The 22,986-nt window shown below is 37.8% G+C and overlaps 1 protein-coding gene across 1 annotated transcript in view; it reads left to right on the top strand.

Moving 5' to 3' along the window:
• ARHGAP15 (Rho GTPase activating protein 15) overlaps positions 1-22,986 on the top strand; it is a 316,032-nt gene that overhangs the window by 206,866 nt on the left and 86,180 nt on the right. The window contains exon 11 of the mRNA XM_042877717.1: positions 5,553-5,630. Coding sequence (XP_042733651.1) covers positions 5,553-5,630 — 78 coding nt within the window. The remainder of the gene's footprint in view (positions 1-5,552; positions 5,631-22,986) is intronic.

Below are 22,986 nucleotides of genomic sequence, written 5' to 3'. Positions count from 1 at the left end.
CTGTTTGATATTCCTCTTTCTGTAATTCAAGGGATCAGATTAACCCTCTTTGCTGACATACTGAAGAGGGAGATCCTATTCAACTAATTATTTTAAAAAAACTCCCAACTCCTCTGCAACCTTTGTCCAGAGAGCTAGGAGTCGTCTTTCCATGTGAAAACTTGTTTTACTGGAGTGAGACTGCTGTTCATACCTTCTGTAACTTAACCTGTCCTCATCATTATTTAATACTTTCCTAATCCTTGTGTCATCTGCTTACTATGCCAACAGAAATTCGTTATCTTTGCTCACATCTCTGATAGAGGCATTAGATGGCACTGGACTGAGAGCTCCACTCATCCAAACTTCCAGTTTTGACATTGTTAACTGATAAATTCCATTAACTACAACATTTTGAGGTCTACCATTGAGCCTGTTTTTAATCCATGTAAAATATACCCTGATAATTCCATAAAATGCAAGTGCTTTAATCAAAATGCTGTGTGGTGCTGAGTCAAAGGCATTTTGGAAAGTCAAATATACTATTTCAATACTGTTGTCATTCAGACCTGTCAAAAATCCAGTCCTTCAAAATGATAGTTTGTTAGACAAGACCCTGATTTCCATGAAACCATGCTAATTATGATTAATTATATTTTGCTCTGAGTTATTTCTTCATGGAGTCGTGAATAAATTATTTAAGTAGACTGTCTGGGACTGAGGTCAGTCTAGCCAGTCTCCGAGTGCATCCCATTTACTGCTTCTGCAGTATCAGAATAACTCTTCTGCCCCTGAAAGCCATGTTGAGCACAAATGCTCATGTTCAAGCAGAGCTAGTGCTTGTTTCAACCTGAGCTGCTCCAGCTGCACGCCGGGTCTATTGAGTAAGACATCTTCCACTCATACCACCTCTTCATCACACTTCGCTTTATATGTGTTCCGTGTTTGTTGTTGATGCCTTTGTATTCTTCTGTGTGGTGCAACTTAGATTTGTTTTGTTCTCATGATTTTCCTCTCCAATTTCCTTTCTGTCAGACAAAACCAGTATTTTTCTTAGCTCCTATATTCACCTGAAAGTTCAGGCACCTTTTGTAACCTAATCCAGATGCAGCGCTTTCAAGGTTGAATTTTAACATGTTGAATTCATTCATTAGTACTCCTCAGGATTTGCCTTCTAATGGCACAAATATTGATGTTTTCATAAAACTACTTTTGTTGCACACTGTTTTGTGGTGATTCTCTCATCAGTCACATTATTTTGTCGTTGGTGTATTTGCTGCATTCATGCATTTCTGCCTCTTTAACTGACTTAATGCCTCACTTCTATGCCCTTTGTAAACTTTTGAGAAATGTTTATAAATCAGGTATTTATGGCAAGATGTATATGAAAACAGGAGGAAAGAATTAAAGTTTTAAGAGAACATACCCTGATAATGACCTCTGAAATATTTGTAAAGATAGCCCTGGGCATCTGAGCCCACAAAATAGTTTATAATACAACAGCTTGATTACATAATGATACTTTAGTTTTAAAACGTATGATCTTTCTGTTTATGGGAAGGCATAATAGGCTCCTTTGAAATACAATATTTTTGCCCTGAACATAACTGATTTTAAATGAAAGGACTAACTAAAGAATGCCTTTTTTTCAAGTTTGTACTTTGCTTTGTTGTTGAATCCAGCACGATGGTTTCTTTTATAAAACTCTTACCAGGCTAGGGGACCACACCTACCTCAGGATGCATTAATTGGGGAAGTTTCGTGGATTCCTATGCATGAAGTTACCTAGTATCATTTAAGATTATATGTTTCAAGGTCTAACAAGTATTTAAAGAAAAAAAAAGAAAAAGAACGAAAGAAAAATAAAAAAACCTGCATGTACACATAGAATTACTTTTTATATTGAATTTTAAGATATTTTCAAACATACGTTAATCTTAGAGTGCAGTGTGATTTGGGTGAGGGATTCACTCTCTGCACCAAATGAGAATTAATGACAGTATTTCATCCAAGGCAGTTCATAAAATATCAGAACAACTTCAACTAATATCAAAGTCAAACATTTTAAAACTTGCATGTAGATAAATGCATCACCTAAACTCTTACATTGCTTGTGGATTTAGTGCTCTTTCTCTACTGCCTGGTCAAGCTGCTATTGGAGTTGATGTTGATCTGCGTGAATAGTTGTGCTTTGGCTAAAAGCAGGTGTGCAAGAAATGCTCCTCAACAAGGATTCATCTAAGACCTTCAGTGCAGTTTTGCTCAGTGCATATCAAATTGACTGCTTGTGAATTCCAATCAAACCTGAATTCGGCTGCCTTTTAACTTTCTCATCAAGACAACCTGTGTGAGCTTTTGACAAAAGCTTTACTTTGCCTATAGTTAGTGAGCCGAGCTGATGTATTCTTGAACAAGTTGAACAAGTTTTATTTCTTATACCCTTATAAGATTTAGACGCCTGGACATATTGAAGTCTTTATCAAGATTTTGGCTGCCATTTCTAATTGTGGGTCCGTGCTATTCTCAGGTTCCTCATTAAAACAAACAAAAACAAAGTTGGAGTTTGTGATATAAAGCAAATAAAATATTTCTTCTCCTCAAGGGCAAAATCCAATAATTCATCTCTGATAAAACCCACTCCAAAGCATAAGAAGGTCAGCTTATAGTGAACAAGAAGTTGGACTTTATTACAATGAATAATTTTCCTGAAACGTTCTTTACCAGTATACTTGAGTGCCAACACCAGTTAGAAAACTCTGAAAGACTTTTGTTTCATCTTGTTCCCTAAGTATTTATAGCCCACCATGAAAAAACACTGACAGCAGTGATGATTTTGTCCTTGATAGAAGTGTCCTTAAAAGTGAATTTTCTTTGAAATTTGCTCACAGAATCAGGACATTAGAACTCTAAAGTCATCTCTCTCTCTTTCTTATTCTCTCTCTCTCTCTCCTATTTGTACCTAATTGGATTTCCAAAATAAGTTGTTAACAATCCAGCTAAGATAATGTGGTCATGAAAAGGATGTCCAAATCCACCAATTTACATTGGTTTGGTTTGGCTTAACTTTCAAAGTTCTTGGAGCAGAAAGTTGATGGCACGTGAACACTATAATTGGTTTGATATTCTTGGATTTTTTTCTTTCTGCCATATTGCATACTGTCCAAATGAAATGCTAATCAGAACTCATTTCTGGACCAAAGTAAATTTATAACAATAATAATTCACTTATATACTCCAGATCATTTTGCAAGATGTAATATCCTCCAATTTACAACATAGTTTGTCATTTTCACTCGATCTGGATAATTTATGTAGTTTCATACTGAGGGGGTTGAGCTGTTCCAAATTGATGCTATTAATGTGAGACATTGCTATTTCACACACAGTGACAAGTATTGCTTTCATTTCCATATACCCCAGAAGATTGAGAATCAAGTTGAGTTAGATCCAAGCAAAAGTTAGCGTTCTGTTCTGGGGCTTTTTGCTTGTTCATTTACTTTCTTTTCCTCTTTACTTTCTGATTTAGACTTCAATTTACATTTTTTTACAATTGACAAATTTTACAATTTCAAATCTTAATCCCTTACCAACAGGAGTCCCACTTTCCCAAACTTGGGGTTGCTCTCCCATTTTCTCCTTGCTAAGGTACAATCATACTCTTCCATTTTAGGATAAAGTTGATTATTTAAATATTTTAGTAATTTCCAATGGGTCATATGTTATATACCCAGTGAATATATAACCTCCAAATTTGCTCATTTAGCAATGCCTTTTGAATTCCTTTAAATACACTTTTTATTTATCCCTTTGTAACCAAAGGAGATCTTCCTGAAATGAATCATCATTTTCAGTATTATGTTATAGGACATCCACAGGTGCACAGTAGAAAATTGTCTAATAACAGGCACTGATAACCAGTGCATAATATGAAAAATGGAGTAATATGGAATCACTATTCCTCTTTAAAATAGGTTTTTTACTGTTAAAAAAAAAAAAAGAAAAAAAAAAAAAGAAAAAAAGAAAAAAAGAAAAATAAATATAAAAAAAGTCAGGGTACTCTTGGTATTATGGATATAAAATAAAAACTCTAATTAGTAAAAAGAGCCAGAAACCAAAACACCCCCCCCCCCCCCAAAAAAAAAAAAGAAAAAAAGAAAAAAACAAACAGTTCACCACTTTATTTTAAAATTGCTATTGCTATTATTTTTTTTTAAATCCTTCACAATCAGTGAAGAATATCTCCAAGCACTGAAGTCCATTGAAGCTGTGGCACTCATCTGCCAAGGCATGTTGCAGGTGTCTTTAAATGATTATTTGAACCTCAGCTCCCTCATATTTGAGCATAATTACAAGTGGGTTTCTGAGATACATTTTGACTTGTTTTCACTTGTTCCTATACTTTCATTTTTTCTTTTTTCCTCACCCTGAACTGCAAAAGGAAATATTCCCACTAGACACATTGTCAGAACTGAAATATTTCCTGAAACCATTTTGTTTTGACAAATTAACGTTTTCCGAGACGAAGGCTTTCTCTGAAATTGTTTGCCAAGATTAATTAAAATTTCAGTTGTAAGTGATGAGTAGCCTTAAAAAAACCTTGAGCTTGGTATAGGTTCTCTTAACTTCTTGTTTACTTGCAAGTCTTAAATGTAGACTGACAAGGTAGAGTTCTGTGTTTTCAGTTCTTAAGCATGTAGTCATTTCGGTCATTGTTTGCACAATAGCTAATTCTCCAAGGAAAGAAGAGCAGTTCCCACATGCTTTAAAATGTTACAGCTATGCAAGTAGGGCTGGAAGTGCTATTTTAAACAGTCATATCAGCAGCGCTTGCTGTAGGAGATAATATGTCACAAAGGGGAGTATGACATCTAGTTTCACCTAAAAGATAAACCTTGAGTAGATATGCAGGGAGAAACAAGTCTGTCAGGTTGTCCTTGAAAAGGATGGCCTATATTAATGAAAAAATGTACTCCAGGGCATGTGCTATTTGGGATATTTAATTTTAGTTTCAAACTCGTCTGATCTGCTATGACGAATATAATAGAGAAGCTGTAGTTGTGTGTAGTCTTACACACGTCATGATTTCAGAGTGGGCATTGCAGCACTTGATTTTCAGAAAGGTCATAGCCTCAGATATTCACATCTGAAAAATTCAGGCCTCAGACGGAGCAGCTTCCCCTGTTAATATACACCATTAAGAGAAGCACCCCACTTTTCAGCAGGGCAAACACACTGTCGTTTGTATCCCAAATAACCATATTCCATGAACACAAGAGCTAATCCACTCTTCCTTTTCTGTCACACTCAAATACCTTTGCAAAATGTATTCTGCTGACAGAATTACAAGATAATTACAGTCAGGTATTTTGTATTCACTTAAGCTAATCTACTGCGTTTATTTCTCATTGTTGTCGTAATCAGGCAAGGAGGCACTTTGGTGTTTGTCAGGTGGATTATTTTTCAGTCATTTACTGCTCTGCACTTCTTCATACTTGTTAGGGCACTTCTGGCTTCTTGACAGACGTACAAAGAAAAATATATGATTTAAAATGAAATGTGTGTTTCTCTTTCAGGTCTAGAAGTTGATGGAATATACAGAGTTAGCGGCAATCTGGCAACAATACAGAAGTTACGATTTGTTGTCAATCAGGGTAAGTGATTCCTCCACCCTGGTAATGTTTTGTTTAGTATTTAACTGTCTCAGATGACAGAATTTCAGAATCTGCTATACATTGGTGGCATAGAATGATGAGTTGTGTTTTGGAAAAGAGAGGAAAGGGAAGGTAGAAAGACATTACACAGAGGGAATCAGTCAGTTAGGAGAGAGGAAAAACAGAGTAGTAAGCAGAGGAAAATACTGGTTAAACAGTAGATGAGAAACAAACAGAAACAAAAAGAGGAAATGGATAAATGAAATAAGGTGGCAAAAACAAAGCATATGTAGAAAACAAAGAATCAAAGTGAGGAGAAAAAAAAAAGAATAAAAGGAAAAATAGCAGATTGTTTGGATGTTGAAAGTTAAACAAAACCAAAAATAGAACTGAGATCCAAAGGAAAACAGACAAAGAGAGTAAGGTGCTGAAAAGAACTGAAAAGGAAATGCTAAAACTAGCATCCCAGCTCTGCCAGAGTCAGTGGAAGATTTACCTCTGATTTCAATAAGGCAAATAATTGATCCCAGGAAATGAGAAGAGGAAAGATGAATGTTTGGGGAACTGAAGAACCAAAATTAGAACTAACCATTGTGTTATGGTTATAGTTAATGAATGCATTGCCCCAGACTCTACGTGTAATGAACATATTTCTGCAAATACAAAAGAACAGTTATCACAGATGTAGCTAAATAAATCTAAAATTGATCAATAAATAATGTTACAGGTGTGGAAGCTGCTATTGGTAGCTAATTAGGATACATGACAAATACGTCAACCTGTCTGAACAGTGTACTTCTCTTGGCAAAGACTAAACATATTCGCATCTAATAGCTTAGCAAATATCACTGATGACAGTGAACCTCCTGATCCTACTTAATGAGAAAAACAAATGGAGCTTTTCAGAAATTAGGAAAAGAATCAAATCTTAAATTGCATTCAAGACTTTATGCACTTACTGAGTTAATCAAGTACACATGCAAAGCTCCTGCAGCATTTTCTCCTACCTTTCCTTCACTCTTTTATTGTTCCCTGAAAACTTTTACCAGAACTGCTAAATATTGTACAATATATATGATGGTACTTTGGGGTTTTCTCATGGGGAGATGGTAACAGTTGGAGAATTACTTCCTCAACTAATTTTGTACTAGGCGTATACTAAGACTTCTGACCCCAAAATTTTAATGATTTTCACTTTCAAGCCTGCATTTACATTTGTAATGAAGGTGCTCCAGAGCAGTCTTGTCTTTGGCTCAAACTGGCAGGCAAACTCTACTTTATGAGGAAACAGTATTTATGCCAGTAAATTCAGTGAGACTGAATAAATCATCAGCCTCATGGTTTTGACTCGTTACTTGGGCTCCCTTAGATTTATAGTTGTTGGGTATTTGTGTGTCGATAATGAAGTCTGCCTTGGCTTCCAAGTAATTGTGCACTGTATTTTGTTTGGAGACAGAGAAGTAAACCCAGGATTTTCTATCCTTCTTCACTCCCCAGGATCTTTGCTCAGGAAAAAAATGTGCCATAAAAATAATGGTCCTGTCTATCATGTCTCATGGCATCCAAAGGTTAACGTACTTGAGGTTAACATTACCACTCAAATTTTCCCCTAAAACAGATGGGATGATGCTGTAAAGCAAGACAGAAGCCTAAGCTGTCTTTTTGCAGTGCAGAAGTACCAGGCACCTTTTTCTTCTGGTTTATACCACTGTGAGAAATGAATATATAAAGGTGAAGTTAATGGTACATTAAACCACTCTGACACAGGCTACTTAGGGCAACTGCAGTAAATCTACCTACTGAGTGACCAAAGAAAATTCAAGGAGAAATAGTACTCCTGGAGCACTATTTTATCATGTTATCTGTTGTGGTAATTATTGTTTCTTTTGTTAGTCTTTGTTGATACAACCAAGGCAGTCATGCATTTTATATCATCATGAAATAGATTTTCAGTGGGAAACGAAATTATCCATCCGAGCTCCCTTACACGTCCTTTAAAATCTCAGCTATACAAATATGTGGCCAGGTCTGCAGTTTGCCTTTCTTCAGGTAGACAGGCAGACATGCCAAAGGTGCACCACTGTAAATTTTAACGCCACATTTGCATTCCTCAGGGCCACCATATGTGGGGAAAAGAGAGGGTTGAGCACGGCAGCCCCCAAAGAATAATCCAGTAGCTGTTAGTCAGAACATTCAAGAAACAATTCAGGCACAAAGAATGGCTTTAAAATCACAGGCCATGGTTTCATTTGTTTGAATAGCATCCTTTCTCTTTGCTAGGTAGGAAGCTGCAGGCAGGGAACAGCCCATTAAGTCACGGTGTGGCTCTATAGACATAGATGTGTGTGTGCTAGCATCCTGCTAATATTACCCTGACTTCTAGGCTGCTGACTGGAAGATATATACCCACTTCATAGTCCTTCCTAATCCCTAAATGGATTTCAGAACGGCCAGATCCACAGATTAACTGGGAGGTCCATCAGGCAGCAGTGGCATGTTGTAGGTGCAGAGAGTTGGTTTGGCAACAAAGGGACACGGAGCTGAGAGAGGAAGGGATCTAATCAGCTTTCCTCCAGGGGATTAGCTACATACTGCTCAGAAGCAACATGTACCTCCATGGGGAGATGAGGGGAGTGTGTTTTACTTAATGTGGGCAATGGTGGCACAGCCCAATGTCCCTCTCCAACTCTCACCTGATGCAGAGGACAGCACTAATTTCAAATAGTGTTTCATGGACTCACAAAAGTAATGAGGGAAGTGGTATTTTTTGTCAGATTTTCTGCTTAACATTCCAATAGAGAATCTTCGTTTTAGTGCAAGTCTAATTTAATTATAAATGCAAACAAATGTTCTAAAAAAGCCTGTTTACATTGCGGAGATTGACTGTGCAATCAGTTCTTATGCAGGCCAAATACTTAATGGGCTGTCTTCTTCCTGCTTGTGCTGCTATTGTGTTACACCTACATTTATAGGATATAAATAGTATGTATCATATTGAAAATTAAAGATCATAGAAGTGACTCTAGGCTGACTGCCATATCAAAGTACTTTTTATTAGAATAGTCATTAATTAGAATATAGCAAAGCTTTATTTGGCTCCCTTTTCTATACAGTTAATGTCATCTGCAGTATCAAAACTGAACTAAGAGAAAACTGGTGATTATGAAAGGAAAACAAACTAGCAACTGACAGCTTTATCATTAAAGAAGAAATAAGAACAGTAAAAATCTAAAAGAAGCCTTAAAATCCTACATTTTTTGAGAGCTGGAAGGAGTTTGTAAGAAAAACTATGCCTCACATCTTTACTGCTCACTGTTAAAATTCTCTGAATACAGTTTGTTTCATTCTCATTTCTTGAGGTACGCAGCTCCCGAAAAGGGCTTTGACCTTGCCAACAAGAGCATCAGCAGAACAAACTACCTTATTTACTTTCTCCCTTTCATGGAGTTTTCTTTTTCTATAAAAGTCTCTTGACATCACACCTTTTTTGGTTCTGTGCAACAGGATTATCTTTTGTCTGTGATTTATTTTCCCATTAAGAGCTGAAAAGATCAGTTGATCATAAGAGGACCAGGCTATAACATCCCTCAGCACTTTTGAAACTCTAAGTCATCATTTTTCAAATCAGTGAATCAAGGCGGTACAAGCTGCTTGGACCACTGGTGACATTGAGACAGTCATACTTTTCTTTGTCTCAAAGTGCTGAAAGAACTGTGTTTTTAGAAACTAGCTTAGCTGTCATTTAATATTCCCAGCTGGAAACCTATGGCACAGGCTTGTTTAATTGTCAGAGATAAACATTCTTATGCTTTTCATATTGATACACGTAATGACTGCAACCTTGGAAATATATATATGGTACTGCTTAGCAATTACTTGGGGATTTAATGTAAAATCTGGAAGACTTTTGATGATTTTTTAGTGAAGTGCTGTAAACATCACAGATGTTTATAAGGCTGTTCTCCTATAGGAGAATGAATAAGGTACCACCCATAGATCTGCTAAGCCATGCAGAACATGGTGACATTTCCAGGGCAGAATAATGCCACTAACCTTATCAATTGGTGTGGCCTAAAAGATGGGGCTAAGATAGGCTCTGGGCCCAGGTGGGGTACTCAGGGCTGTTAAGGCTCATTAAGTCCCTGGGGAGAAAGCCTGTAATCAGGACAGCAGCACAATATGAAAGTGGAGCCAGGTGGCAGATGTATTCCAAAAAGAGAGCTTGTGAGCTGCTCAGGAAGGTTAACAGGGATAGAGAAAGTGCTTGAGGAAAGCAGGAAAAAATACAAGGCTCCAAATTTCTAAGGGTGTCAGAATGGAAGAGTGTGAAGCTGTGGTGTGCTCCCAGCTCTGTTCTGTTCTGTCATACTGCTGCACATGTTATATAATGAGCTAAGACCTTCCTATCCTGTTCCTCCTCTCTGTCCCAGCATGTTTTCCATTTCCCTCTTTGTTTGAAGCTCTGAGACCTGAGGAAATCACAGAATCACAGAATGGCCTTGGCTCTGTCTGCCTCCTGCACCAGTCTGCTGGGTGGCTGGGAAGGCACTCAATTTCTAGGACTGTCAAACAAGCAATTTTCATGAGTACTAAATTAACTGAAAAAAATGGAGCTATAAAGGGTTCATAAGATGTTGCTGAAACACTGAGATTCTATCCTAATGCATATATGTTCAGGGAAACTAACCATAGAAATACAAATTTCAATACTTATTGGTTCATTCAGCAAGTGTTGGTTCATACATAATACAAGAGAGCTCCTAATTGTCTTTATATCCTGTGCTTTGTTTGCAAAATGCTTGGTATTTGCAGTACAGAAGACCTTTGAATTCTGTTATTTCATTTGCAATACCTTATGTGTTAACTGCAAAACACCGGGTGCCATCCAAAGGTCAATTACCACATTCTTACTGCTCGCTTACTGTACTTACGTACCAAAGGGGTAAAAGCATATATATTTGTACAGAGCCTAGAGATTGTTATTGAAGAGAGGCACGTCTTGTAGGGAATATGTGAAAGGACAGCTGAAGGTATGAATTTGTGACTATGTGAGAGGGGAAAAAAGGTGAGGTGTACTCCTCCCTGACATCACCTTGAGTTAACAAATAACATTTGGACAAAACTAAATAATTCTGCTGGTTTTTTTGTTGGTGGTTTTTGGTTTTTTTTTTCCCCCCTATAAAAATTACCCTAGACTATAATTCAGCCAAAGAAAAATTAAAAGTAAAATGTAAAACACAAATATGTGAATTGATTGTGAATATTTATTAACTAAATAATTTAATAATAAAGAAAATGCCTATTTGATTAATTGTTACAGAGTAAAAATTACAATAAAACTGTCTTGATCAGTGCTTTGCAGAAGCACCATTACTGTCTGTGCAGTTGTTTAACAAGGATTTAATTGGAAAGATAAGTGAATGCACATTTAAAAGTATTGTTAATTTGCTTTATAATCACCCCATCCTTCACAGTATTGACAGCACCAGGCACAAACCCCTTTCTCTTTTACAAGTATTATTTTCCATATGTGCACAATAAATTCTGAAGCAGTAATTGGAAATTTTATGGATTTCAATATACCTAGTCTAGTGTTTTGAGTTAATAGATGCCATATCCTGTTTCTAAAGGTAGCTCATAGGTGGCATGCTAAGTAAAAATCAGTGTCTTCTTATTACATGCGCTGTTTTGGAGGATTGTTGGTTTTTCTTTCTGAAGCAGCATCTAATTCCTATTTGCTCTTCCTTTCCATTTGAAATATCAACAAGATGCTCATCGCAACATTATTTTTTATTTAATAAACAACAGCCGTCAAAAACAGTAATCTTCAATATGCTTATATTCCATCTGTACTTGTATTTATTGTTCTAAAATGGTTTGGATTAATCTAATTGACAAGTAAGAGCCCAGACCATATGAGCAGCGAAGGATGATACCTTTAACCAGCAGGATTCTTCAACCTTACTGTTATGTTCTTTATCAATGAACTATGAGAAAATGGAAACAAAATGTTGGGGTTTTAATTATTATTATCATTTAAAGTATTACTGATGAAATGAGCCTGCTGGGACCAAACATCTGAGCCTGGATTATCAAGAACTGGACTGAAACTGCCTTTGGAACAGCCCTGCTGGGTCAACACAAATGGGTTGGGGAGGTTTGAAGCAAGTATTTAAAAGAGAGTGGGGAAGAAGAAAATTTAAAAAAAAAAAAAAAGTACAAGTGGCTTGGGAAGAGAAGCTGCTCCCTTTTGCAGCCTATTTTTTTAATTACTATTATACTTTAAAGAAGTAAACTCCCATGTGAGGAAATACCCAACTGTTCACACTGACCCAGTACAACTGTATGCGAACAGCTGAGTCCTAGCCTGAACCACTGATTGAGCACCTGGGGAAAGGACCTGGTCAGCTCTGGGAGCACAGGTGAAGGCAATTGATGTGTGTGACTAGAGGGGGTGCAGCCTTGTTGCACCTCTCTTAGACCTCATTTAAGGGCTGACTGCCACTGGGGAAGGCTCTCTTTCTGGAGATTCTTTCTTGGTGAAGCTTTCCTCTGTAGACCTGGAATATTCTGATACTGGTGAGCAATCTTCTTCTCTTCCTTTATAGCGCCTTTGTATTGTGCTAGTCCTTCTGTTATTGTGTCTTAGTTGTAATGCCTTTCCTTTTGTATTGATTTGTCCAATTGCTACAACATCTATTTCAAAGGCAGCTGGCGGCGCTGGTCCTGTTGGACACGAAGCTCCCGTGGGATCATTAGGTGCTTCATTTTTAAAACTGGAGGAAAAAAATAGGAGGGATTGGTTCTCTCTTGCAATCATTTTCCTTTTTTGAGTCCTTAATTTCTTGTGTGCGTGCATCAATGAGGTTTCTCCCTGTATTCTGCATTTTTAGGAGTTTTAGTAAGTTAGGCATTGCATTTTTCAGACATAAACATGTATATGGGGAGGTGTCTGACTGTGTCTTGGTAAGCCTCAGTCATGTTCTGCCTTTTTCAGTGTTCAAGCCCATGCATGTCCCAGGCAGTGAAGCCTTCCTTGCTTCTGTGAGCATTCTTTGTGTGGCCAGGCTCTGTGTGAAAGCCAGCACGGTGCTCCAGAGTTTGTAGTGGAAATATTGGGCTCAAACTGGGTTATTTGTTCACCAAGCACCAAAATGTTTTGAGAGCCTTGAGTCAAAAATAGTTTTTTTTTTCTTTCTTTTTCACACTTTGTAGGCAATCAAAGAACATAAAATGGACTGAAGCAATTTTCAGAAATAATTATAAAACAGATTGTTTCTAGGTTAAGACCTGTGTATGCCAAGCTGTAGCCAAGAATTTTTTTATTTAATTTTCCCTCAAGCTTTAAAACTCTGACAACAAAATACTATAATTGGGCCTGTATTAATTGATTTCCCAACTGCAATGTGCATATTAGTGATGTGGGCCATTTCCATTTTTTGCTCTCTGATTTAACATCTATTTTAAGATGGAGAATTTTCTTTTTACTGTCAATGGTGGTGTGGTTTCCACAACTAAAGTTACTCTTTTCAGAGAGGTGTGAAATAATAATAATAAAAAAAAATAACCACAAATAATAAAAAAGAAAAGATAGTACCCAAACACTGACTTGTAAATGTGAGCCAGTTAAATTAACCCAATGGAAAGGCAAACTTTTGAAATGAAGTTGGCATTGTTTTGGTAATATACATCAGATTAAAGCACACATACACAAAACATGGCAGAAGTAGAATATTGTTCTTCCAGTCTAATCTGTTTAATTCTCAATGTGTAAAATAAAGAGAATTGGATTGGCAAGTCTAAGTTTCCCAACGCAGCAGGGTTTCCCCTACCCAATGGCACTGTCATGCGCTTTCTTTTCAACAGTGTGATGAATAGGTTGGTAGAAGGGGGGGGGAGAAGAGACAGTGAACTTGGTTAATGTGGTCAGCCACAGACATACCATGGATTTTATGGCATATATTGTACCATCAAGCATTTTAGACATGGTTTTTCTTTCTCTTCTAACCACAGCTCTGTTTGCGTCACAATAGCTTTATGCTTAGTTTTAATTCAACGTTTGAGGGATTTCTTGTGATAACCCCCCAGGAAGGACTGTTTAGGCATTGAAGACTGTAGTGTTGCACACTCCATCAAGGGTTTACTTTTGCTGAGGAGGATGTCTGTTATTGCCAAGAGTGACTTTTATGGGGGTTTGTTGTACTGATAACAATGCTGCTGGAAAAAGAACATGAGAAATGCCATTTCATAGGGCTCAGAAGAGGGAAAGCAAATATTTTAACTAACCATTTCTTAGAATTCATGACAGGAAAATCTACTCACTGCGCAATTTTTAGAATGCAGAAAATCTCTGGTGTTGCCAGTCATATTTATGTTATCTGAAGAGGGCATCAAAATTATTTTCAAGGGGATGATCTTGTGATGGAGATGGAAGTCCTTGGAAGCTCAGCTTCGTAATTCCTAATTGGAATTGGTTGTGAGTGGTGTCTTACAAATCATGGGATGACCTAATACTTGGGATATATTTCTCCCATGTGATAATTATCTATAATTCTGTGGTTTGTGTGTAATGCTGGCTGAGAAATATGAACTTGCAATAGGATTTGCAACAGAAAGTATGATATTGAATGTGGGAGGATGTTACATAAGGATATGCAGAGTGGCATGGGGTGAGAAGCTACCACACAATGGAATTTTACTTTCTACTTGTGGTCTTCTGTGTGCTGAGAATGGGAAAAATCATAAATGCTTTGGTACGTATAACTGTTGCATGTAGTGAGTGATTTGGGGGAGGGAGGCAGCAAGGGCATGTTTTGGTCATATGTTTCACTGGTGAACTCTGTTAGTTCTCTTAGTGACAGTGAGAGCTAAGAGTGCTGGTAGCAACACAGAGGACTAATCTGGAAAACTTTCAGGGTAAAAAAAAAATTAAGGGGAGGAAGGGGGAAAAAGAAGAGGAGAAAAACTGGAGTCTCTCTTCAAAAAGTCCTTGGAATCCAGTTTTATTTTTTTTAAGATGAAACCTGTGCTCTTTTACTGACTGTCACTAGTGGATATGCTTTTTTTATTGACTGTCTCGTTTGGTCTTATTGATGGGTAAAATCTTTCTTAGTAATATATTCCTGCTGTAAAGTTTTTTTTTTAACTCTCAAATCCCATCATTCTATATGAGTTAAAAATGAAATGGTTTTTGTCTTTTTCCGTATTTCTTTTTCTTTAAAATGTGATTGTGCAACTCTGGAATTTTTTGGAAGAGTGAGTTATGATAGTCCTAGAAATCATCTTCCCTTAGTACATTCTTTGGACATCTTGGACTTTATCTTATCCAGTTATCTTATTGATATTTAGTGCCATTTGAGAGAAGGCTGAGTACTGAATTGACCCTCACAAGGCTGGCAGTCTTGCTTTTTGGGATTGGGAACTAGAAGCCAGGTGGGATGTCTTGGAGCATTAAGAAAAACATATTAGATCAATAAATTTAGGCAAAGGAGTCAAATCATCTTGACAGTATCACTGTCTTTTTCCTTAGTAGATGATAGGATTTATTTAAAAGTACCATATACATTATTATGCACATCTAGTGAGCAAAATAAGTGTTTTTCAGTGAGCTTTTAAAAATCCTGGTGTAGAAAAAGTGTACCCAGCTGTTCTGTAAACACACATATTACAAATGTATAATATAAAAAAAATTATTCCTTCCTCCTTCTCCCCCAAGCCTTATTTTTCACTTTAGACTTATTATTGTAGGGCTTATTAAATATATTAATTTAAATACTTAGTCACACTGTATTTTAATTTCAAAGTTAGCCACAGCACCAGAGACTTGAAAGTGAGAACGTTGCATTGCTCTTGCTTGAGTTTTCAGCTCTCGTCTGAATGTTAACACTGTTCAGTCTGCAGTGTGTCTGTTCTCAGTGAAAGTAACAAAGATTGTTCAGATCTTTTAAGATCAAAGTGTTGGTTTTTTTTAGTTTGTTTTTTTTTTTTATTAGCTTCATTTCTTGTCCCAGATCTCTATGGTAATACGTTGACCTCTTGGTGTGGACAAATGGTGAGCTGGTAATGATGCTTTTGGAAATCCCTCCATGATTCTGTGTGCATTGTTCTTACTTTGTATAATTTCTGATATTTTTAATATAATTTAACTGTAGTAAATTGTTTTATGGTAAATATACGCAGTGTCAAATATAATTGGGCAAATGTTCTATAATGATTTTGCCTTCCTCCACCACAAGCAGTGACCAAGATGTACCCAAGATCTGTTTATAATTCCTTGAATGTTCCTTTTCTTCTCCCTATTACTAGCTGGTATAAAATGAGATCTGGCTCATCTCTGAGATGTAGTCTGGGCTGATGTTGTGAGATATATGGACAGAAGATATTTTAGGTTGCTAGTATCCTGGAGTTAGATTATGCCAAAATCCTTACAAACACCAACCAGCTCAGAGCATTCCTTACCTCATGTAAGCTGAGCAAAAATCATAGTAAAAGGCATCTCTGACCTGAAAAGAATTTTAAAATGGTGTAACCAAACTTGGAACACAATTGGATTTATCACATTTTTAAAATCCCACGAGATGTGAAGTCTGGACTGGGTGGGCTGTGAGAAGGCCAGAATAATATCTTGAAAAAATTGAGCTTTTAGCCAGGCTCTTGCTTCTTGCTGTAAAAATCTCTTTTCCTTCTGTAATCAGATAACTAGAAAACAAACAGTTTTCAAAACACGTTTCTATCAACCAACATTATGTGCTTATGATAGAGAAGATGGACAGTGACTTAAGTAGGTAGAGGCAGTGAAGAGGAGATGGATGTGAGTAGGAGGAAATTGTTTCTTCTTGGTGTAAGTTTGTTGGTGTCAGATGCCTTCCTAGAAAGTGGAGTGATGCAAAGAGAAGAGGAAAATGGATCTTTTCACTTGGATGCTAAAAGCTTTTTCTTATTGTAAGAGAAGCTCGTTGTTTGCTAATGTTAGTTGTTAGTTCGAGGATGATAATGATGATATCAGCTGAGGAGCTGGGATAACGAGTTGCTAACTTGTGGCAGTTGCTCAGAAAAACAGTGCACAATGACATTTGGGTAACTTTAGATGAAGCTTCGTGATTGCGGACTTCAGACCCATATGGGTGGAAAAGGGGAGAATTGACCCTATCTAGGAAAAAAGAGCGCAGTTGGGGTTTCAGCAGAGATGTGAAACTCTGTGAGGACATCTGGGTTAAAGAATGATGACAGACAACTGAAAGAGCTGACAGAGCAACACCAAGGTCTTGTGGTGGTCTTATCGGCTGTCCTGCTGAATCTGGAGGAAGGCACTGTTCCATTTGTTGTTGTTTTTCCCTGTGTTTAATGATTTGTGCAAATGAAGATGCTAAAGCGAGTTAGAGATATGTATTTTTGAATCAGAGCCACATGATAAAGCATTCAAACATAATGCAAATAATTGCAGACTGATGTATCCAGTAGTTTTTTTTTTTTTAAAGAATAAATAATTTAGCTTTACACATGGGCAATCCTTGCTAAAAATTGCAAATCAGAACTCTTCTGTTTGAATGTATTTTATTTTGTTAATGGATTCACTAATATGAAAGGCATCTAATTGTATAATGTATTATTAGTCATTTTCTTTGGCATCCTATTAACTTTAAATAATTCTAATATTTAACATCTTATAACATGCATAACAAAGTTCTTCTATCTCCAGCAGAGGAAAAAAACATGCATTAATAATAATTTTTTCATAACTCTTTCGACTGTGTCTGTTGTGATACATCTTTGAGCAGAAATATTAGAAACTGAAGCATAAAATAACAAGTTGAGTTAGATGGCATTTAAAAAATAAATATATGGAAGTATACTGTGATCCTGCAAATACGAGAGCTGGAATATCACCGAGTACAATTAACTTGTTTTAAAATTGAGTAACATAGGAAGTGTGATAGGAAATAACTAAGTCCATCTACTAAATACCTTTTCAGTGATAGCCGGAGTGGAGTGTATCAGATGGTGATTAATGCCTGCTAATGGAAGTGGTCTCCACCGCAAGTTGTGAGTGGTGTGGTTGTGGCTGAGCATAATAACCACACACAGAATTGCTGATAATCCCCAGCAAATCCCAAAGTTTTCCTGGGCTCGAAATAAGATGACAGACAGGTCACGTTAGAAATTTTCTCCTTATGGCGCTTTTGCTTTTTGTTTTAGTAGGTCAGATCTTGTTCCTGCGTACTGTGGAAGTATTATGGGAATGAGCAATGCCTAAGCTGCTTAACAAATGCACACTTTCCCCACACCAATCTGTTTTCTGGGGACAGCCGGGCTAGTGCTATGCAGCATCCTCTCGGTTGGGTGCTATTAATGTTAATAAAATGCACTTAGCACTTAACATCTCAAGATCTCAAAAGAGCTTGCAAAGCAGTATCATTATCTTTACATTATGGGGACGGAAAAATGAACGATAGGGAGAGTAAAAGATTTGCCCAAGTTTCCATGGCAAATCAGTGACGGAGCCAGGAGCAGAGCCAAAATCTGTTGATTTATAGTCAGTCTCCTAATGTGGTGTGCTGTGCCATTTCACCAAACTCCATTTGCCAAGTCCTTATTGCAGATAAGGCTGCAGTCACCCTCTGAAACACAGATTTGGGGCTCAGAAGGATGCAAAACCAAATTAGACCTTCCCATGCAGTTCTGCCACGCAATGGCTCTGCAGGTGCAGGGCCACCGGTGCAGTGGAGGTGGCACAAAGTGCCACAAATGAGATTTAAATTTCTCTGCTCTGGGTATGCGGAGGAAATGGAGTCCTTAAGGAGCAGGAGGTTTTACATGTGAATGAGATCTTGAATTTCTTTTCGGTGGCCCCTGCCGACTGCATTTTGCATGACTAAGCCTCGTGGAGCTCGTGTTTTCACTGAATGTTTTGTAAACGCTTTTAAAACATAGGAGCAGATATGTATGTTGGAGAGCAAACATCTCTGAGATACCAAAATATTACTAGCTATTTTTGGTAAGTGGGGAAACGAGGAGCAGAGTGGCTGAGTAACACACGTAGGGAAGTTTGTGATGATTCAGGAATGCAAACCAAATTGTTCAAATCCCTTATCCCAATCCCAGGTCACCCTCTCTGCAGCTCCTTTAGGAGGCACAATACACACCAAAAGGTCCAAAGGTCTGTCACCTGGAATTGCAGGCAGCTAAAAGATGGCTGTGGTCCTTGTGCTCAGCCCTTGTAGGTGGGCATCAGTCCCAGCAAGAGGCAAATGCCTTTGGATACCCCCCGTTTGTGCCTGTTTGCCTCAATTGTATCAGCTGTAATGGTAAGTGGTGATTCCTTTCTTCGGTGCATTGGTATGTGTGTGCCTGTAATTCGAGAGACTGCCTTTGCTGAGCAACGGTATGCAGGAAGTGGGGCAACAAGGTGTTTTAGATCTGTGGCAAGTCGTAATGCCTTCCAGCCCTCTGCTTGCCTTCCTGGGACTCTTGCAGGGCTGCATCCTGCCTGCTGAGCAGCTCTGCCTCAGGGTGAGACCCCTCACCTACAGATTAATAATCATAACCCTGTGCATGGAATTGCTCTGCATTAAGAGAATCTCCCAGTGCTGAGCCCACAGGCATGCCCACACCACCCCAAACTGACCCCCCAGGCAGCAGTTGTCCTTAGCACTTGTTCTTCCCTCTGGCTAAATGCTTCCAGCCCCATCCTGGGCAAGTCTGAACTTACTGAGATACTTCCTGCAGTCCCCCTACCCCAAGTTAAAGCATTGGATTATCTACTTCTACTTAATGGGCTTTGCAGGTGGGGTTCTGCTAACAGAAGGCAGGGTCATGTCATGCTTTGATTTTAAGATTTTATGAAAGAAGTTGAGTCTGTTTGCTAGCAGCCTTTCTAAGTGCAGTTTCAGTGAATAAGTGTGTGTGTGTCTAACAAACATTACCTGGTCAGAGCCTACAGACATGTACACATCTGCATGCAGCTTGCTGTGCTTTTTTTTTTTCTTCTCATTCTGTGTTTTAAAAAGGCTCTACATCCAAACTATTATTTCCCTCTCATCCTGGTCAGTGCTACCAGAACTATTTGGAAGACTTTAAGTTTGAAGCGTATCTTGTACTTCCATGTAATTTTTCTGTATCTCTGTGGCTGAAAATGACGAATTCAGGTTGGGCTTTGTATAAGGAAGCTAATATAAGATGGACAACTTTATTTTACATCCCTGCGTGTTTAAAAGTCCCAGCTGGAGAAGAAAGCAAGATAGCAAGGAGCACAAACATGTGTTGGATTATTTCTTGTTAAGCAAATGTAGTACTGTGAAAGATTGACAGCACGGGAAACTGGAGTCCTCCATTTATCCACATTTCTTTTCTATCCATTTATCCACACTTCATTTCTAATATCTGGCTTCAACAGCAGATTGTAACCATAGAAAAGCTATAGACTCTGGGTGAAATGGCACTCCCTTTTGGATCCAGTTTTATAAAAGAAAACAATTATTCACAGAATGCACGTCTTTATTCTTTATTGCACATTTCAAAGTCCCCATGAATACTCATTTGCATGTGACAGCTAATGCTGCATCTTGTATTGGCCAGTAAGAGGCATGATTGCACTAAATTGGAAGCAGCAGGCACAGGTTTTCTTTTAAGAATGGGGGTGGGGGCAGCCATCCTCTGTACTGTTCTCAAGTCTTCAGTCAACAGTTTTAGAACAGTTGCAAGTCGAGTTACTAGGATAATAAATCCCGAATTAACTGAATATGCAGATTTCTCTTCCATTAGGTTCCACTCTTTATGTTGGCACACCCTTCACTTGTTAACAACCTCAACTTTTAAAGCAGTTGAGGAGTGGAGAACTAAAAACACCAAACTTATACTTCAGGAGTGGGGGGAAAAAAAAGAGGATAGTAACGTTCCCCAAACTGATGCTATTTCTTTTTTCCCTTCCTTTTGTTTTTAATGAATAAATCCATTCACTCATCCTGCGTGATTTTTCCTAACGATGGTGTTATCTGGATGACATGCGGAAAGCAGAGCCCAGAGCTGCAGAGAGACTGCTGCCGGCAGCACTCTCAGTGAAATCTATGTATGCAGCAGCAACAGAAAATATTTATTGGGTAACACATTCCTATTCCCTTTTGAAATGCATGCAGTTCAGACTCGGAAGCACTGGAAAATATCGAGATAAATAATTGTATGGTTTCTGTGTAATGTTTGAAAATTATCTGGGATATATTGGGGACAAAACCAGCTTCTTGAAAACTGCCCGAAAGTCTCTCTTTTCTTAAATGTAATCTCCCAGTGAAATAAATAGGAAGCAAGAGCTGGCCGCTCATAACAGTGAGCAGATTCACCAACCCACCTTGAAGAAGTTTATAGTAGGAAGCAATATCACAATCTCCGGTTTCTTAAAACTTAAAATGAAAGCTGCTTGTTTTTCCTCCCTCTTCTTCCCGACAGAAAGCCCTCCGATGCCACATGAATAGCAGCTAGAGCATCAGGAAGTCTTTCACTCATGCATTTTAGCAACGAGACTACCTGCAATGTGTTTATTCCAGCAATTAAAAACTACTGAAGATGGTTGCATTCCAGTAACAGGCAGGGCTTACTTTGTAAGATGGATTTCCTAAGTTCTGGAGGCTGCTGTTCCTTATAAAACTACGCCAAGGACTATTTAAGTGGCCGGTAATATAAACATAATGCTGCTAATGCTGAACAGTTTATCACATAAATATAATTGTCTTCTTTTAGCAGAATAATAAAAATGGAATCCATATGTTATGCATTATTTAAAATTGTTTTCTGCAAGATGTATTAATCCCAGCGAAGGAGCAATCCTTTTACTCTAGGAGTATAACAGCAGTTTGATTTTATTACGTTGTCATTGTTTAATTTGTTTGTTCCCGGTAGTAGTTTCACAGATTTTTATGAACTGTTACTTTTATGGAAAGTCAAGTTACAAGTGATGGACGCTGTTTGCTCGCAGGAAAAGAAAGGTCACGAAGGTAGATAATGTATTTATTTATGTAGTTACTGCACTCAGCTTTTAAAAAATCCCTCAATTCTGAGCAGAAGCCGAAATAACTTGTGGTTTTGAGACCCAGGAGGCACATATTTTGATATTGCTCCTCAGCAACACCGCCAGCTCTGCAGTCTATTCAAATTGGGGAGCGGAATTTAAAGCTCAGATACGCAGCGCTGGATAGCGGGGGCTGTGTGGAGCGTACGGTTCTCCTTTGCAGCAATGTGCTCTCGCAGCTCAATGTCATCTCATGCCTTTGTTGTGATGTATTTGAGCTGGACGCTGTAACAATAACTTCTTTGCTAAAAAATCTCCCAGCACTTCGCACTAGGTTGTTTTCCAAGGATTAAAAAATAGCGTTTTTTGATGCGGTGTAAAGCTTGATTTCGAATTCTTCTCGTCTGGAGTTTAAAATCACTAATTGTCACATGTGAACCTGAACTCTAGGTTACTTGTTGTGTAACCAAATGATATGCTGAGACTCTAAATAATTCCGAAGCAAAAAGTAGCTTACAAACATTCGCTGTTTCAATTTAACAAACAGAAGGAAAAAAAAAAAAGTTTAAGCTGCTGAAATATTTTGAGCGTGGTCACATCTTCAAATGAGCGTGAAATATCTCACCTATTTAAACCTGGACACGTCTTAAAATATATATATATATTTTAAGTAAGAATTGTAATAATAGAAGCTGTAAAATAGTAATAGCAATAATCTTTGTAAGGCACCTATGATGTGAAGTAATTAATGCCAAGTATCTGAAGTATTTAAATCACAACACAAATCAAAGCGACTGGACTAGGAAAATAGTAATACAGGATAACTTCATTTTTATTTTTTTTTAATTTTATAGCTATTTAATATGCCAAATTCAGGAGGGGCTTTGTGAGCCTGGGCACACAATGATTGCTTGCAGGAGCTGCAAGCTCTGTGCTAGAGAATGCGCTCTGTCTGCCTGCTATCACCCTGAATCTTCTTCGGCTGGAATGCCACCGAGTTCCCTGCTGTCCACATCTCCCTAGGAAGTACATTGCCATTGCTTGTTGGAATCAGGATCTGATCCTTCAAACAGTTATTCTCATAATAATATATCCATTTTTTAATGCATTGTGGTTTGAGCACTGCTTAGACCAAATTTAGTCACCAGCAAATTGATTCTTGTGTTAGCACTGCCTTTAGTCTGTCTGATCTTAAGATATCTTTCACTTAAGGGAAGAAATAATACAAAAATAAAGAAAACAACCCAGATTTCTTGTCCTTTTAATCATTGCATGCACTTTGCATGCTGGATAATATGATGTGCATCAATATTAATAAACTACATGTTTATGTAGACAAACCACTCTGTTGAAGTAGAT

This window comes from Lagopus leucura, unplaced genomic scaffold (genome assembly GCF_019238085.1).
Source record: "Lagopus leucura isolate 7727_CA_CO unplaced genomic scaffold, USGS_WTPT01 Super-Scaffold_100019, whole genome shotgun sequence".
Lineage (NCBI taxonomy): Eukaryota > Metazoa > Chordata > Aves > Galliformes > Phasianidae > Lagopus > Lagopus leucura.
The sequence above is the reverse complement of the archived record's forward strand: the minus strand, read 5'-3'. Positions and strand labels throughout refer to the sequence as shown.